The 19170-nt window shown below is 43.5% G+C and overlaps 1 protein-coding gene across 1 annotated transcript in view; it reads right to left on the bottom strand.

Annotated features, from left to right (window-relative positions):
• OTOF (otoferlin) overlaps positions 1-19170 on the bottom strand; it is a 191155-nt gene that overhangs the window by 31021 nt on the left and 140964 nt on the right. The window contains exons 25-30 of the mRNA XM_032216294.1: positions 17492-17626; positions 16521-16682; positions 14132-14251; positions 8213-8374; positions 4152-4314; positions 2933-3063 (exon numbers count right to left, since the gene is read on the bottom strand). Of these exons, the coding sequence (XP_032072185.1) occupies positions 2933-3063; positions 4152-4314; positions 8213-8374; positions 14132-14251; positions 16521-16682; positions 17492-17626 (873 nt within the window). The remainder of the gene's footprint in view (positions 1-2932; positions 3064-4151; positions 4315-8212; positions 8375-14131; positions 14252-16520; positions 16683-17491; positions 17627-19170) is intronic.

The raw sequence follows: 19170 nt of genomic DNA, 5'->3' as shown, positions 1-19170 counted from the left end.
CATTACTTCTTGTCTTGCCATCAGATGCTTTGAATAGCGTGACGCTCTCCTCTTTCTGGCAGCCCCTTAAATATTGGAACACTGCTATCATGTCATCCCTAGATCAGGGCTGTCAAAGCCGTGTCATCATGGCGGTGTCACATAATGTATAGGAACTTTTTCTGCCTTTGCTAAAATGAGCATGGGCGTGGCCAGTGTGTGAGGCATTCAGCCCGGGGGATGCGAGTTTGACAGCCTTGTTCTAGATATACCCAATTCCTGCAACCATTCTTTATATGTTTGGGTCTCCAGTCGCCTAAACATCTTTGTTGATCTTTTATACACTCTTTCAAGAGCACATCTTTTTTATATCGTGGCAACCAAAAGTGGATGCATTATTCCTAGTGTGGTTTTACCAAAGCAGTACGAAGAGGTACTAATTCTTCACATAGTCGTGATACTATCCTTCTGTGGATGCATTGATATATTTGGAAACTGATTGCTAATTTTCTCAACTAAGATAATTAATATTAATTATATATTTCCTTTTGTGATTCGTATTAAAGCTAAAACAAAAACACCCCCCCATCCCAAATTGTACATACTAAATATAAATGGGATTTATTATTAAACATATTTTAGTGGAATTGGAACATTTTATGTGTCATTACTGGATACACCTTTTGGTCTGTGGTAGATATACAGTATATTTAGAGATATTCTTGAGTCAAGTTTCTGGAGCACATCTGGTAACAGTTCTGAGTTCAAAATAGCAGGTTCAAGTGTTCAAAGCTCTAAATAAAAATCTTTGTGTTTTGAAATTTGGTCTGAACATTTTGTTCCATGTTGTTTTGAGTGTTGTAATGTTCCCTGATTGAACTGTGTTTTTTAATTAACCCCCACTTCCCAATAAGTGAGGGGTGGAGCGAAGGGCAGATGTGGAGATGTGGTTAAGTACATGTACAGAAATATCACTTTGACATTTTAAAAAAAAAGAAGACCATTGCTTGCCTGGAAGTTGCATTTACTGCCTTTTCTAAAATTGTTGCTATGAGGAGAGGTACTTTGGTTTCTTTCTCAGATACCTTATCATATGGAAAGTGTGCCCTGTGCATTTGAGCATGACAGAATTCTTATTTTTCATTTTTTCCCAATTGTCACATGCAAAAAGCATCATGCTTCATTGAGTTTTGGGCAGATTGTCAAATGCAGAAAATGCAAATGGCATATTCTAATAGGGGGAATGAACTACTCACAGGTAAAAAAAAAACCAAGAGAAATTGAAAAGGAACAGGTTAAAACCTCTGCTACCCAACAGTTTTTCATAAGGACATTGTTTTCTTCCATTAAAAAAAAACAGGCAAGAAAACTTAAGGATCATTTAAGAATGTGGTTTGGAGGGGCGGCGGGAGAGGGGGGAGGCAGACTTCAATCATGTATTGTTCCCCAGGAAGTCTAAGTATATAGTGTGCCACCTATGTGAAAGAAAGGGTGTGGTTTGTATGCAGTATCTTTCCCATTTCTGTAACTCCCCCAAGACTTCATAAGGGCCAGAGCTGCTCTCCATATCAAAAAGGTACCCTTGCTTAAGAGTATAAGCAAACGAAACACAACTGATAAATCAATATATCAACAAATCAGAAGAAAATTCATGAGATCATCACTCTTGGGACTCAGAAACCGCAGCAAGATGGATCCACTTTGCGGAAAACACCCTCATAATAAAAAGGAAGAATTATAGAAAATACCCAACATTTTCAAGGGAATAAAATTCACAAGGGAAGAAGAAAACAAACTACTACACTTCCTGGATATTCTTATCAGCAGAGGAAATGATGGCAGATTACAAATGTGAATCTATTGAAAAACAATCCATACTAACTAGGTACTCCATTACCAAAATAACAATCCAGCTTTCTGTAACAGGAGCTGGAGAAGACATTATTCAGATAAGTACAAAGATGTCATAGTAACCCAGAACACCAGGAAAACAACAACAACAACAGACCAACTATACAACATCTCCCAACTAAATGGATATCCACACCTCTTTATCAAAAAGTGCTTGACCCTCAAACCACTACACAACCAACAAAAGGGATAACCTACATACATCAAAACTATCTCAGAAACTATCAACAGATTATCATAACCACAAGGCATCACTATAGCAGACACATCACTGTGACACACAAATCAACTAAAGCCTCTAAATTAGTGGTTCCCAACCTTTTTTTGGCCATCTCCCACCTAAGCATCTTTAAAATCCTGATGCCATCCCCCCCATCCCCCATGACATACAATTCTTACTTTACACAAAAAGCGAACTCTACTCACCTGGAGGAAGCCTATTAACTTGGTTTAAACAAGGTTCAAATTGCCCCCCTGTGGGGCGTGGGCCCCACGTTGGGAACCACTGCTCTAAATCATTTTAAGTAAACCAAAAGACCAGACCCAGTAGCCCATGAAGAAAAATACAGAAGTGGTCTACAACAGGGCTCTCCAAACTTGGCAACTTTAAGACATGTAGCATGGCTGGCTGAGGAATTCTGGGTGTTGAAGTCTACAAGTCTTGAGACCCCTGATCTACAACATGCAGTGTAAGGACTGTAACAGCTTCATGTAGAATAGATAAGCAGAAGGCAGAGCACATCCATGAATATCAACTACCAGTAGTAGTTAGGAGACATTATAAAAACTCCTTACTCTCACAACACATGGACAGACCCAGCCATAGTTTCTGGGAGTTTGCTGAGTGTAAACTGAGCTGTAAATTACCCACAGTAATTTTCCAACGAGGACATGAGCAGAAGGGAGAAAGGCAAAATACAGATGGAAAGGAGCAAACCCAGAATTCATTATGTGAATGAAAGACTGATCAGAGATTCAAACTTTTGGGTGCCATGCATCAAACCCTTTAGGACTTCTGTAGCTCATCCTTGATCCCTCTTACCGCTTCCAACTTCACCATGGTCTCCATCTTCTTGATGGGAACCTCTGGCTCCATGTTAACCACAATTTCACCTGTGGGGTGAGAGTAGGGCCCCCCATTTGCAAGAGTCACATAGGCGTTCATAAGTTTAGCTGGACAGAAAATAAATAAATAGGGAAAAAACAGAGAGTGCATAATAGGCACATACAGGAAAGAGAGAGAAAGAGTACAGATATAGGAAATATTTTAGCATGGAAGTTGTCTGAAGATGGGATAAAGTTCATAACATTGAAAAATCAAAACCTGGTTGAAAAAATGTAGAAGAAATTGTGGAGGAACTTGGGTTGTAAAAGAAAAAAACACACCTCACAATAGTAAGAAGAACACACAAATATTGAATATATGGGGTCACTATGATGGACCCATCTATCACCACAATTGTTTTGTATTATACAACTGATTTTCTAATTCTGCTGAGTATATCACCTGGCTAAATATTGAAATAAATTAAGCATAGCCATTATCAATATTGCCAAACATGAGATGGAGGAAGCAAAGTCACAGATACACAGCATCTTCATTTCTTAAAGACAACATAATGATGACTTTCCTAATATATTAATACTTAAAACTTTAAATAACAAAATATAATTAAATGTTCCCATAACCTGCTATGTCTGAACAAATAAATTATATTATGTTTTGCTGTTAGAGACCCATTCGCATAATGTGCTTAAGAAAATATCTCCTAACACTCTGAATTTGCTATTTCAACTAAGTTTAGACTGTTGACTGAACTCATCTAGAAACCTTATCTGTTGTGAGATTTGAATATAATCTCTTCATTATCTTGCTATCTCTTATTTTGCCATTCACTCTCACATTTCCCATTTTCTTCTGTGCCAGCAAACTATCATCTGGATTCCTTGGTGCTCTCTGAGCTTGGATGTGTTCTTGCAGACATTTCATTACCAAACTAGGTAACCTCATCATTACCAGTACAGTGTATTGATGAGGTTATCTAGTTTGGTAAGGAAACATCTGCATGAAAACAACCATGCTTGGAGAGCATTGAGGACTCCACAGGTGAAACCTGAGGTACCTGAGCTTCTATCGGTATCATCTGGATACTTGGAATGCACTAATAGTTCACGCTCTTGGCCAATGAGGACAACCAGCCCAACAATTGATCTTCTCTTGCCATCTTTTCCCATAGCATGAATTCCTCTTCATTCCCTACCTGCTGTGCTCCAATGTGGAGTCTTCTTATCTGGAGGTCTATAGATGAACTTCCGTAAGGAATTGACAGCATGGCTTCCCACAAGGGTATAACGCCCAAAGGCACGGCAATCCACCACACGAATATTGAGGGGTGGATGCAGGAGTTCATTTTCAGGCAGATCCTGAAAAGAAAAATAAATACAAGTCATGAATTTTGATCAGGTTCTGGTATTTAAGAAAGAGGCACAGAGGAAACATAGGTAAAGGTAACGGTTTCCCTCGTGCATAAGTGCTAGTTGTTCCCGACTCTAGGGGGTGGTGCTCATCTCCATTTCAAAGCCGAAGAGCAGCACATTTTGAAGACATCTCCATGGTCATGTGACAGGCATGACTAAATGCCAAAGGCGTATGGAACGCTGTTATCTTCCCAACAAAAGTGGTCCCTATTTTTCTACTTGCATTTTACATACTTTCAAACTGCTAGTTTGGCAGAAGCTGCGACAAATAACGGGAGTTCACTCCGTTAGGCAGTGCTAGGGATTCAAACCCCTGAACTGCAGATCTTTCTGATTGACAAGTTCAGTGTCTTAGCCACTGAGCCACTGCATCCCTCTAGAGGAAACAAGTGTGTTATAAATAAAGGCCATGGATTTATCAAACGTAATATATTGTCTGTGTCACCAAAATAGGCATCCTGAATGCTCTTCAGAAGTTTAGGATTTCAACTCCCATTAGTTCTAGCTAGCATGGTCAATGCCAGCATGATGAGTGAGTTGTCTAAACATCTGGAGAACTTCAGCCTGCTAATCTTGGCTAATGCCCACTTACAATAGCTCTTAGAATTTTCACATAGTTTTTCCCCCTGATATATATATATATACCCATAGTATTTCTAACAAAACTGATAAAATTTGGAATACTCCAAATTCGCAACATAGTTGGACTTTCTAATGAGAATAGTGAAGGAAAAACACCAGATTTTTGGGGAGGTAAACCACAGCAGCAGAATATGACTATCTGTAAACTCATGCTATGAAGCATTAAAGCTGCTCTGACAAGGGAGTAGGTGTGAGAGAAGAAGGTTGAGGAAGATGGTGGATACCAGAGGTTAACAGATAGAAATACCTGCTGAATTAACCTTATCAGGTCTGTACAAACAAATCCCATCACCCTTTTACACTGCCTGACTTTGATTCAACACGCTATTGAGACCCTGGTTCCTTAAACTGCAAAATATTTCTCAGAGGCATTAAAACAGTCATTATGACTATATGTGACTATTGTTGAGAAAGCAGAAGAGAAAGCTTGAAACTGCTACTTCTGAAGAGTTTACCTCTTTGGTTAAGTACATTATTTTGAATGTTGAGTTCTTAGTTTGGATTGCTGAAAAACTCTTAACAGTCTGTTCTGATTTCCAAACTCAGTTCCTGAATGCTTAAGGGACTGGGAAGAATAAACTTCAATAGATCCACTACACCTTTGGAGAGTCCATTGTTTGTTTTCTGGTTCTCACCATACCACTCTTCTCTTGAGTGGTGTGGTGGCCTAGAGGTGGAGCTCTTGCCTCACAGTCAGGAGGTTGTGAGTTCGATGCTAGGTAGAGGCAAATATTTCTCTCTCTAGGCACAATGAGAATATATCTTGTTAGGAATATAATTCTAATGGTTGAGTTGGCAATATATAAATCATGTAACAATGTTGTAACTGTTTCTTTAAATCATACTGTAAAATGTGATTGGGTGCTATTTCCTCAATCGGCCATAAGAGCCAGAATGTCTGTTAGCTCTCTCTCTCTTCGTTAGATGCTGGGATGATCTGATCTGAGTGCTGTGAGCTATTGTAAGTTTTGCAACTGTTAGCAAACTTTGATTACTGGACTGATTATATGTTACTGGACTATGTTATTTGGATTATCCCTTAACTGAAAGACATTGATAACTGACTGTCTTATCTGTGTATGACTTGGACTCTCTGATGCCTCTATTTCCATGAAAGTAAAAGCCTATTTAAAGTGCAGTATCTCTGTATGCTAGTTTGTGTGTTCTCCAACACAACTCTCACAACACTTCGCTGAACGTACTCGCTCTCCCAACGGGGAGCTTACTTAACATATTCTGCTGAATAAAACTCTGCATTGGCGACAGGAAAGGCATCCGGCCAGTAAACACTCAGCTCCATTCAGTTGCCCAGACTCCACCCCGCAAGGTATTATGGGGTCATTAAAAAGAAGTTGACAATGATTAACCAGCTCTCCTCTTCTTTATGTACAAGAATCTCTGTCAGAGTGAGCTAAAAAACTTTCAAACAGAATTTTAGGGATATTCAAACAGCTATCAAGAGAGGTCATCTTGTCATAGCTAACCCATGGTTGCCCTGTGCTGAATGATATGATTGATGCCAAATATGAAGTTTGCCAAATTTTCATAAGAATTTGACATTTAGAATATGACTACACTGACTTAGATTAAATATAAGATTTAATTATGACATCTAAATTTGGGGTGGGATGGGGAACTATTTACTGCTGAAGGATGTGAAAGCTATTACTGTAAGATTAATGCTCCAAGATATAAAATGCATTTCTGAATCTTTCCTTTTATATATAAAACTGCTATTTTTAAGTATAAATATTTGCATACCACCTCTGGCAGTAAAATTATAAGCAGTTTCTGCATTAAGAGCACAACCCTATGCATGACTTAAGTAAATGTAAAACCCACTTATTTCTAAGGGGCCTTTGCCAGGTATGTAAAAGTAAGACTGCAGCCAAGGAGGATCAGATTCTGTGCCAAAGACGTCTGTTGGAAGATCAGTGTGAGCACAGCTGAATCTGCAACTCATCAAAACATTGTTTGCTTCCAAGACCACTTAACTAGTCTTTAGTAAATAGATATGGGTCAGACCGATATCTGGTTAGTCTTAACATTGTTATTGCCTTGGGCATGGTTAGGCCACCAACGTCTTATGAGAAATGTACTCATATTTCTAATCTGATTTCCCCCCTACATTGTTTCAGTATTGTAGTCAAATAAATATGTGATGTCCTTGAATTGGAAGTATTCTACCGTCCAGGGAGTGAGAGTGAGAGTTACACAAATGTTATGCTTTTTCAATTTCATTTCACTATGGGAAAATCTTAGGAAAGATTGCAGGAGCATATGGATTCCTCATAGTCTAACATTTCAGCCTCATGCCATTTACTATGCTCACTTTATAGCAATAGCACTTAGACTCACTTCACAGTGCTTTACAGCCCTCTCTAAGTGGTTTACAGAGTCAGCATATTGCCTCCAACAATCTGGGTCCTCATTTTACCCACCTCAGAAGGATGGAAGGCTGAGTCAAGCTTCAACCTGGTGAGATTTGGTCTGCCAAATTGCAGGCAGCCAGTAATCAGCAAAAGTAGCCTGCAGTACTGCATTCAACCACTGCACCACTGCAGTGGTTAGAATGGAGAAGAGGACTAGTGTCAGGGTTCCAAGTAACACCCTCAACGAAAGAAGACTCCAAGACTTGAGGTTCCTCAAAGTTCCATTTTATTAGAGGTGTCTGGGAAAACCCAAATCTGAAAGTTTCCAGGTTTTTCCCACCCGGATGAAAGTTCAAGTCCCTGCCCAACACCCATATGTCTATCACACGGTCCAATCAGGCACCATCCCAACTGGAGATGCCTCCCAGTCACACAACTCCAGGTGCAGGGCGAGACGTCCTTGACTCTCTGAGAAAGGAATATTATTTTGACTGCATCTATCCCACTTCATACAATTCCCCCTCCCAATTTCCCACAACACTAAATATGGCAGGTCTGGAGGCCCAATGCAAAAGATGGCTTCCAGGCCTGTATATGGTGGGAAGGAAGGCCTGGGAAATGATAAGGAGATGGACAGGACAGGGGATTTCTATATTTCCATGGATATCAGTTATTGGAACGCAACAGTGGAAGTAGTAGGTGAGCATAGTGAGCATCCAAAATGATATATACAGAATAGCGGATTAGATTATTTTGTTGCGATCCATCGGGTCTGTCCTTTCAATTCCCTTCTTCCTTATGTTGCTTCCATGAGGGGAGGAAAAACTCACCACTTCAAACCATTTGACCAAAGTGCTGAAATTAGGATTTTTCTTATAATTCTGGATGAGAGATGACTGGACCCCTCTTCCAGCACATTCAATGTCCACTCGAGGTCTATCCACCTGGGACAAATTCACTCGCTTCAGATCTCTCAATCCCCAGAACAAAATCTAGAAGGAAGTTGAATCAGAGATTAAAAGAGGAGTCTGTTATAGTTAGACCAAGGGTGTCAAACTGGATTTCTTTGAGGGGCGGATCAGCATTGTAGTTCTCTGTGGGCCGGCCCAAGGGAGGGAGAGAGAGACAGGATGGATGCCCTCTGCAGAACCCTGCTGGCAAAAATGGGGCATGGGTGGCCCCCGCGCGGCCTCTTTTCAGCCTCCATGGTCTCCAGCACAGTGGTGAAATTCAAAATTTTAAAATACCGGTTCTATGGGTGTGGCTTGGTAGGCATGATGTGGTTTGGTGGGCATGGCAGGGGAAGGATCTTGCAAAATCTCCATTCCCACCCCACTCTGGGGTCAGCCAGAGGTGGCATTTGCTGGTTCTCCGAACTACTCAAAATTTCCACTACCGGTTCTCCAGAACAGGTCAGAACCTGCTGGAATCTGGTCAAAAACAGGCTGTGTGGAGGCCCCATGAGGTCTCCATGCAACCCGTTTTTGGCCAGCAGAGTGGTGCTGGAAGCTGGGGAGGCCAAAAACAGGTCACACAGGACCCTCAGGGGGTATCTGTACGGCCCATTTTTGGTCATTATAGTGCTGCTGGAGGCCAGGAAGGCCAAAAATGGGTCACCTCACCAAGCTCTGTTTTGGCTGGCAGAGGCACTGTGGGCCGGTACTTTGATATTTCCAGGCCAGCCCCACAGGCCAGATTTAAGCACCCCATTGGTCGGATCTGGCCTATGGGCCTTGAGTTTGACACCCTTGAGTTAGACGATTGGAAACACCAAAAAGATAAAGAAATCAAGGATGCAAACAACACGAATCCAATTATATAAGGAGACAGTGTAAGAAATTTTACCAAGAAGCTTAAGAAACTTAACAAATAATGGACCAATTTCATCATAATTAATACTGTTGGCCTAAAACTCTTGCATGCATTGAAAGGAAAACCTCCATTTACTTTAGTTATAAAACAAGGGCTGAAATGTTAACGGTTTCAAAAAAAATATATTCTGAATTGTTGAAATTCTTGCTCTGATATTTATTTCACTCACAGCTAAATTACTATTCATAGGTTTCCCATGATGGTTTTGTTCATGATTGTATATACTGTATGTAATTATAGCTTCCAAGCTCTTGTTTGGTTTTATTTCTTGTAAAAGAAAACAAAAGGCTTCATGTGGGGATATACAGTATATATACAAAAATCTAGGCAAACACAAACATACAAAAGATTGTAAATCTGTGCCCAGTAATTAACTTTGCTTTTGAAGATAAAGGCAAGAGATGTCTTCATTCCACATACCATATTTCTCCCCCCCAAAAAAATAAGACAAGGTCTTATTTTCTTTTGACCTCATATTAAGGGCTTCTCCTTGTTATTGGTGTGTGCGTGTGTGCATGTGTGCATTGTATTTTATACGTTTTAACTACTATGTGGGGACTGTTTGTGTGAGTGAATGAGTATGCCTGATTCGGAGGACCTGCCGGGGAATGTGGGGGTCACTGGGGTGGTCGAGGGGACCATGGACACGGGAGTGGGCCGGAGCATTACGGTCGTAACGGGGAGGGGCAGATATGGCGGGGACTTTAGGGCTGGCCATTACCGGGGAAGGAGGGTTCGCTACGTCACAGAGATCCCTCCTTCCGGCCCTATGAGTTCCACTCCGAGGCCAGATGGCGTGAGTAATCAGGACCCTGGCTGTTGTCGCTAAATGCCAGGTCTGTTGTTCATAAGGCTCCCCTCGTCCGGGACTTAATTTTAGACGAGAGGGCAGACCTGGCATGTATTACTGAAACCTGGCTGGACCCGGAGGGAGGAGTCCCCCTCGTGGAGATGTGCCCAGAAGGATTTCAGGTGCTCCATCAGCCGAGAGCCCAGAGAAGGGGTGGGGGTGTGGCTATTGTTATCCGGGAGTCTCTAGCACCTCGTAGGATACCTGCTCCAGAGCTTGTTGGGTGTGAGTCCCTACTGGTGAAGTTGGACCTCAAGGGTCAAGTGGGTTTGCTGTTAACGTACCTGCCTCCCAACAGCGTTGCAGCAGCCCTCCCCTCGCTCCTCGAGTCGGTAGCCGAGCTAGCAATTGAATTCCCCAGGCTTATGGTCCTGGGGGATTTCAATTTGCCTTCGCTCGGTGAACACTCTGATGGGGCGCGGGAGTTCATGGCTTCCATGACAGCCATGGGCTTGACCCAGGTAATTCGGGGCCCAACCCACTCAGCGGGTCACATGCTTGACCTCGTATTCCTCTTGGAGCAGTGGACTTGTGATCTTGGTCTGAGGGGTAATGAGATCATACCCCTGTCGTGGTCAGACCACTGCCTACTGAGGCTTGACTTCCGGAGACCAAACCCCCACTGTAGGGAGGAGGAACCGACCAAGTGGTTCCGCCCCAGGTGACTTATGGACCCCTTGAGGTTCCAGACGGAGCTTGGGGTTATTCCTGATACTCTCGCCCACTGTCCGGTGGAAACTCTGGTTGCTGCCTGGCACTCGGCAGCATCGGAGTCCCTTGACCGGATTGCGCCACTACGGCCGCTCCGAGGTGGCGGATCCCGGAGGCCCCCTTGGTTTACCGAGGAGCTCCGGGAGAGGAAGCGCCGGAGGAGATGCCTAGAGCACTTATGGAGGTCCGATAGATCCGAACCGAACCGAGCACTCTTAACAACTTGCACCAAGGAATACATCAGAGCACTTAGGGCAGCGAAAAGATCGTATATTGCCACCTTGGTTGCGTCCGCTGAGTCTCGCCCAGCTGCCCTGTTTAGGATAACCCGTTCCCTCCTAAATAGGAGGGATACGGGGGAACCCTTGCAGGGTAGGGCTGAAGACTATGCCCAGTTCTTAGCAGACAATGTTGCTCGGTTTCGGTCGGATCTGGACTCCACTTTTGCAGATCCAGCCGAGGCACAGGAGGATACTCTGGTAGACCATCGCTGGGTTGAGTTTCAGGATGTTGCCCCCGGGGACGTGGACAAGGACATGAGAGCTGTGAGTGCCTCCACCTGTGTACTGGACCCGTGTCCCTCCTGGCTGGTTGCCAACAGCGGAGAGGTGACACGGGGCTGGATCCAGGAGGTTGTTACCGCCTCCCTTCGGGAGGGACTCTTCCCCTCCGCACTTAAAGCGGCGGTGGTGAGACCCCTCCTGAAGAAGCCATCTTTGGATCCAGCCGTTCTTAACAATTATCGTCCAGTCTCCAACCTCCCGTTTGTTGGGAAGGTTGTTGAGAAGGTGGTGGCCTCCCAGCTTCAGTGGTCCTTGGAGGAAGCCAGTTACCTTGACCCGTTCCAGTCCGGCTTCAGGCCCGGTTACAGCACAGAAACCGCTTTGGTCGCATTGACCGATGATCTCTGGAGAGCCAGGGATGGAGGCCATGCCTCCATCTTGGTTCTCCTTGACCTCTCGGCGGCTTTCGATACCATCGACCATGGTATCCTTCTGCGACGACTGCGGGAGGTGGGGGTGGGAGGCACTGTTTTACGGTGGTTCTCCTCCTACCTCTCGGACAGGTCGCAGTCGGTGTTGGTTGGGGGGCAGAGATCGACGCCTAGGCCCCTAACATATGGGGTGCCGCAGGGGTCGGTCTTATCCCCCCTACTATTTAACATCTACATGAAACCGCTGGGCGAGATCATTCGGAGGCACGGGATAAGATACCACCAATACGTGGACGATACACAGCTGTATCTGTCCGCCCTGTGCCAACTCAATGAAGCGGTGGACGTGATGAACCGGGGTCTTGAGGCCGTTAGGGACTGGATGAGGGCTAACAAACTTGTACTCAACCGGGAAAAGACCGAGTGGCTGTTGTGTTTCCCTCCCAATAATTTGGCTAGTGTTCCATCACTCAGGCTGGGGGGTCAAACATTACACCCCTCAGACAGGGTTCGCAACTTGGGAGTCCTCCTGGACCCACAGCTGACCTTCGATCACCATCTGTCGGCTGTGACCAGGGGGGCATTTGCCCAGGTTCGCCTGGTGCGCCAGTTGTGACCCTACCTGAACCGGGAGGCTCTCACAACAGTCACTCGTGCCCTTGTGACCTCTAGGCTGGAATACTGCAATGTGCTCTACATGGGGCTGCCCTTGAAGAGCATCCGGTGACTTCAGCTAGTCCACAATGCGGCCGCGCGAGTGATTGTGGGTGCACCTCGGTTCGCCCACATAACACCTATCCTCCGCGAGCTGCGCTGGCTACCTGTTGATCTCCGGATGCGCTTCAAGGTGCTACTTACCACCTTTAAAGCCCTCCATGGTAGTGGATCTGGGTACTTGAGAGACCGCCTCCTGCCAATTACCTCCCTACGACCTATTAGGTCACACAGATTGGGCCTCCTCCGAGTTCCATCTGCCAGTCAGTGTCGACTGGCAACTACGCGGAGGAGAGCCTTTTCAGTAGTAGCTCCGACCCTTTGGAACGATCTCCCCGTGGAGATTCGTACCCTCACCACCCTCCAGACCTTCCGCACAGCTCTCAAGATCTGGCTATCCCGTCCGGCCTGGGGTTAAAGATTATAGTCTGTCCCCACCCGAATGATGATTGAATGTTGCTTTTATTTTAATTATATGTTATTTATATATGTCATTGTGTGTCTTCCCCCCCTATCTGTTGTAAGCCGCCCTGAGTCCCCCCAGGGAAAAGGGCGGCCTATAAATAAATTTACCATTACCATTACCATTACCATGTGTGTGTTATTATTTTCTGGCAGGTGGGGCCGGCGAGAAGCGAGACACGGGTCTTATCTTTCCATCTCTATCGTATTCCTTGCCATTGTGTTCAGGGAAACACGTTGTAAAAAAACCCCTTCTCGCGAGTTCAAACTTCTTAAACTTGCGAGAAGGTTTTTTCACAATGTGTTTCCCTGGACACAATAGCAAGGAACACAATGGAGCTGCCAGTGTCCGGTAAGATGCACGTCTTGTGCTGGGGTGCAATTTGGGGCATGGCAGGTGGGGCAGAGCGGGCCTCAAGATGTGCGTCTTACCAGACATTGTCAGCTCCATCGTGTCTCTCGGCCGGTTTGTGCAGGGAAACACCTTGCGTGGTAAAGAAAAAAACTTCTCACGATTTCGAGACGTTGTTAATTGCTTGCACTCGCGAGAAGTTTTTCTTTACCATTCAAGGTGTTTCCCTGCACAGACTGGCCGAGAGACACAACGGAGCTGACAGTCTCTGATAAGATGCTTCTTGTGCTGGGGCACAATTTGGGGGGGGGTGGCAGGTGGGGCACGAGGCATGGTGCATGCTCTTTTTCCCGCAGCTGCTCTTTCTTCTGCGGCTTCTCTTTTTGACATGGCCACTCTTTTTGCGCAGCCATCACCATTACCGTTAGGTATGAGTGCATGGGGCATGTCTCCCTTCCCCCCCTCCTGAAGCAATTGGAGGAAATGGCAGGGACCGACTGCATATGTGTTTAAGTAGTTTTTTTTGGGGGGGGGGCTAATTTGGGGGAGGAGGCTTATTTTAGCCCATGTGCTGAAAAGCCCGATTGGGCTTAGTATCAGGATATATCATATTTTCATGGAAACATGGTAATACCTCTGACAGTTCACAAAGCCAGTCAGAATCGCCTTATAGGGGAGATGTGCAGCATAAAAATTTAATAAATAAATGTCAAATAAATATATTAATAAATAAAACAGTTTTCCAAAGGGAACCACCAGTTTACTGAGGGTGCCTATAGTATGGTCCGCTATGTGGATTTTGTGCTAAAGAGATACCTACAAATTCCAATAATTGTCAAAAGAATTCATATTACCTCTACTCGATATTTGCTCAGAACAGGGCGAATCCCCAGAGGGACAGGCAAGATGGGACCCCGATCCATATCTGTGGGTCCATCGATGGGAGGCAGATCTGATTTCCCAGCGGGTCCAATCTGGAAGATAGAAGGCTGATATGAGAGAGATTCTATTTTTTTAGCTTAATCTTTGCAAGCATGATGAATCGTCTGTGAAGAAGGTACTTTTTCATTTATATGTTTCCTATGATTTGGGGGTCTAGATTATCTCTTACACACACACACACACACACACACACACACACACACAGAGGGAGGGAGGGAGGGAGGGAAGGAGGGAGGGAAGGAGGGAGTGTTCTGTTTTAGGGAAATTACATTAGTGCTTCTTGCTTCATTTCTAGCTAATTTAGAAAATCCAATTACAACATTTTATCTGGGACTCAAAGAAGTTAATTGAAGGATGAAAAAATCTGGTAACAAGCAATGGCATAGTTGTTATGGGGGAAAGAACAAATGATGCAAAAGCAAAGAAACAAGTCATAAACAATGCGTGATGCAAAATAGATCCTTGAGCTAAAAGACAGAAAGGCATAACAACAAGTATTTTGTTCAATCTTAGACAATTTGAGAAGCATCTTAATTTGTAGCACAAATGATTGGTGACTGCCAGCAAGATCTGCCTTTTTAATTATAATGAAGCTAAGAAAATAGATATGATAGAGGGACAGGGGAAGAGAGAAATAGGGAGATCCATGAAACAAACCCTATTCTCAAGTAAAAAAAAAGATGGAAAAGCAAATGTCCATTTTCAGAAATAAAACAACATTTCATATTTATAAGATCCTGTCCTATGAGGGTTCCATTTGTAGGGCTTACTCTGTGCAATCCATCTTCAGAAAAGTTTGAGTTATCTTGATAACAAGTATTACTTAGTTATTTTGTTTTTTGTTCTTTCACAAATGCCCTATTTTATCCAGTGAGACAAGTAAGCAGATTTTGTTGTCCAAATCCATCATATTTTTAACTGAGATGAGGGGGCTAGGAGAGAATATGAAACGCTACCAATAAATGCCCTTCATGGTATTGGACCTGGGTACTTGAGAGACCGCCTGCTGCCAATTACCTCCCAAAGACCCATTAGATCACACAGGGTTGACCTCCTCCGGGTTCCGTCTACCAGTCAATGCCATCTGGCTACTACCCCGGGGAGGGCCTTCTCTGTGGCAGCGCCGGCCCTTTGGAACGAACTCCCCACAGAGATTCGGATCCTCACCTCTCTCCAGGCCTTCCGTAAAGCCGTTAAAACCTGGCTGTGTCGGCAGGCCTGGGGTTGATGAGTTCCCTTCCCCTCTCGATTGTATGTCTGTTGATTATTTTAAATGCTTGTATTTGTAGTTCTTGTATTTCCCTTCCCCTCTTGGGTTTGTGAGCCACCCTGAGTCCCGCTGGGAATAGGGCGGCATATAAATAAAACGAAACCTAAACCTAAACCTAAATATCTCAGACAGGGCAGGGGACAACTCCCATCCCAATTTGGGTCCCATCCACTTCCCTCATCCAGAATGTTTTACACCCAAATTAACTCTGAAACAAATGCATTTTGAACACTTACGCAAATGAACGCTTAGGCAAGAAACCCCAAAAGTACACATATAGACTGGGTGAAACCAGCCTTAATAGTAGTAACTGTGAGAGGGATCTTGGAGTTTTGGTGGACAACCAGTTAAATATGAGCCAGCAGTGTGCTGCCGCAGCCAAAAAAACCAATGCACTCCTAAATTGTATTAACAGAGGGATATAATCAAGTTCAAGTGAGGTACTAATATCATTCTATAAAGCTTTAGTAAGGCCACATCTAGAAAAGTGCATCCAGCTTTGGTCACCACACTATATAAAGTTGTTGAGACTCTAGAAAAAGTGCAGAGAAAAGCAACCAAGATGATTAGGGGACTGGAGACTAAAACGTACGATGAACGGTTGCAGGAACTGGGCATGGCTAGTCTAGTGAAAAGAAGGACTAGGTGAGACATGTTTCAATATTTGAGGGGGTGGAAGAAGGGATCAAGCTATTTTCCAAAGCCCCTGAAGGCCAGATAAGGAATAATGGATGGAATCTGAAGAAGGAGAGATTCAATCTGGAAATGAGACATTTTCTGACAGTGAGAGCAATCAACCAATGGAAGACTTGCTTTCAGAAGTTATGGGAAGCTCATCCCTGGAAGCTTTCAAGAAGAGAATGGACTGCCATCTGTCAGAAATGGTGTAGGGTCTCCTGCTTGAGCGCGGGGTTTGACTAGATGACCTACAAGACCCTTTCCAACTCTATTAATCTTTTAATTTGCCTAATGAGGTTTCAAGCCCGATACTATCCATTTGTACTCTAAAACACCACTGTTCATTCCATTACCTGAAGGAGTTCAAAGGCAGCCAGCAGGTCTCCTGCAGTTGAGTTACCCCGGTAGATCTGGTAATATTCCAACTGAGGCGGGAAACGTGGAGGACAGTATTCCTCATCTGACATCTTTACCACAGGTTTGGCAAATGTCCGTCCCATGAAGTCAGCCTTCCCCTGAAAATACACAGAAATCAGCATCTTAATCCTTCCCAGGGTCTCCAAAGAGCCACTGCTGAGTACCCACCAGTTGAAAATTGTGTTCAAAACATCAAGGCAAAGACTATGAGATCCTGATCTCCAGTCCACCCTCAGGGGGAAAAAAATAGTAGATGAAAAGTTCAGGATTAAAGTAGCCAGGCAAACTACTCTTTTTGTCTCAGCCTCAAAAATAAATGCTTACTATTTACCTAGGAAAAATGCATATGGGGACAGCAGTGCAGGAGTGATGCTGTTTCTCACTGATGAACATTTTTAGACAAACAGCAAGATCCTGGACCTGGAGTGGTGTGGTGGCCTAGAGGCAAAGCTCTCGCCTCACAATCAGGAGGCCATGAGTTCGCTCCTAGGTAGAGGCCAGATATTTCTCTCTCTTTGGCACAATGGGGATATATCTGCTGAACAAATCTCCACATTGGCGACAGGAAGGGCATCCAGCCAGTAAACACGCTGCTAGCTCCATTCAGTTGCCCAGATTCCACCTCGCAAGGGATTATGGGGCTGTTAAAAGAAGCAAGATCCTGGACCAAAGCCTGCTGCTAACTATCTAGTTTAGTTGTCTAAGAGCAGTATATTACATTATATTAAGAAATATATAATGATAATATATACTAATTACAAATATATAATGATAATCTTGAGGGATATGAGGAGACATTCTTACTGGAGGCTTCTGAATTTATATAAGACACGTAAAAAAACCACCTCTGTCTCATTTTATGGACATTGGGGATCAATTGCCTCACTGGGCCTCAGTCTTCTCTTACCACTGTATCCTGGTCATAGATTTCAATGACAATAATGGGAGGGTCATCCCGCATCTCATGTACTTCCCCATATAGCTCAACATTGTCAAACACCAGCAGTTGGTCCCAGGTAGGACAGAGTGTTTCATTCAAGACCTGTGGGTGGAGGTAGCAAAGAATTAAAGAGGTCCAATACCTCTTCTTCATCTCAACAAACCTTCTTTTGGCTTCCATTCTACAGGATGGGTTTTTGTTTGTTAATATAAAACAGAAATCATTCACTTTGTTTTGAATTTGAAATGTAAGGTTATTATACCAAGCTCAGCATTCTGATCCCCTTTTCAATCAGGTTTTTTTTTTTTTGGTTCATAGACCAAATACCATGCAAAATCTGCCCTGCAACATAGAGCAAACAAACAGGAGAATAAATGCACGCATCGCAGAACACAAGAACGCAGTCAGAAAAAAAGAAAAAACTTCCTGCCTTCCCAACACCTTAAAGCTACAGGAATATGAAATTAATTTTGAAGGAACCAGGTTAATCTTCAAAACAGAACACTCCAACAAGAGAATAATTATGGAAGCTATCAGAATAGAGAAACACCCCCACAACATGAATAAACGTGACAATACCTCCGCCTACCAGACATCTGGAAACCAGCCCTAATCAACAAATGAGCCCCACCTACTACCCAGGCCATTACAAGACAAAACAACAATGGACACACAGCCAGCACCAATCAGCACCAATCTATCAGTCATGATACAACCACACAACCAATCATTCCATTTACTGAAACAAAGCCAGCACTCCACACACACACACCAAGATTTATAGAAAGATGGCAGCTCTGATCACACTTTAAGCCCAAAACCCAGCCTGAAGATGGTGAGTGAGATCTCGCTGAAAGATTGCCAAGACAATCTCAATCTTACAGGGGAAAAGACCCGAATACAACATATACATATACATACATACATACATACATACATACATACATACATACATACATATATATGTCTCTAGTTGTTCGGGTTTTCTCCCGCGTAGAATTGGAGATGTCTTGGCGACGTTTCGACGAAGTCACATTCGTCATCTTCAGGCGGCTGCTGCTGACTACTTCAGGTTTGGTGTTTCCAGGAGTAGACTACCACTACTTCCACTACTCCTGGAAACACCAAACCTGAAGTAGTCAGCAGCAGCCTGAAGATGACGAATGTGACTTCGTCGAAACGTCGCCAAGACATCTCCAATTCTACGCGGGAGAAAACCCGAACAACTAGAGACCTACATACTAACACCCGTGAAAACCTCAGAAAACATATATATATATATATATATATATATATATATATATATATATATATATATATATATATATATATATATATATATATATATATATACATACATACATACATACATACACACACACACACATACATACATACATATACATATACATACATATACATACATACATACACACACATATACATACATACATACATACATACATACATACATACATACATACATATATATATATATATATATATATATATATATATATATATATTTAAAGTCACAACCCCTGGTATGCCCCAATTATGGGAGGAAGCTAACTGTTTCCATTCTCTGTCAATCGGCTTGTCACAAGAGTCCATCATGACAGAAACCCAATATTTTTTACTGTTGC

This window comes from Thamnophis elegans, chromosome 4 (genome assembly GCF_009769535.1).
Source record: "Thamnophis elegans isolate rThaEle1 chromosome 4, rThaEle1.pri, whole genome shotgun sequence".
Lineage (NCBI taxonomy): Eukaryota > Metazoa > Chordata > Lepidosauria > Squamata > Colubridae > Thamnophis > Thamnophis elegans.
Note: the sequence above shows the minus strand (reverse complement) of the source record. Positions and strands in the feature narration are given on the sequence as shown.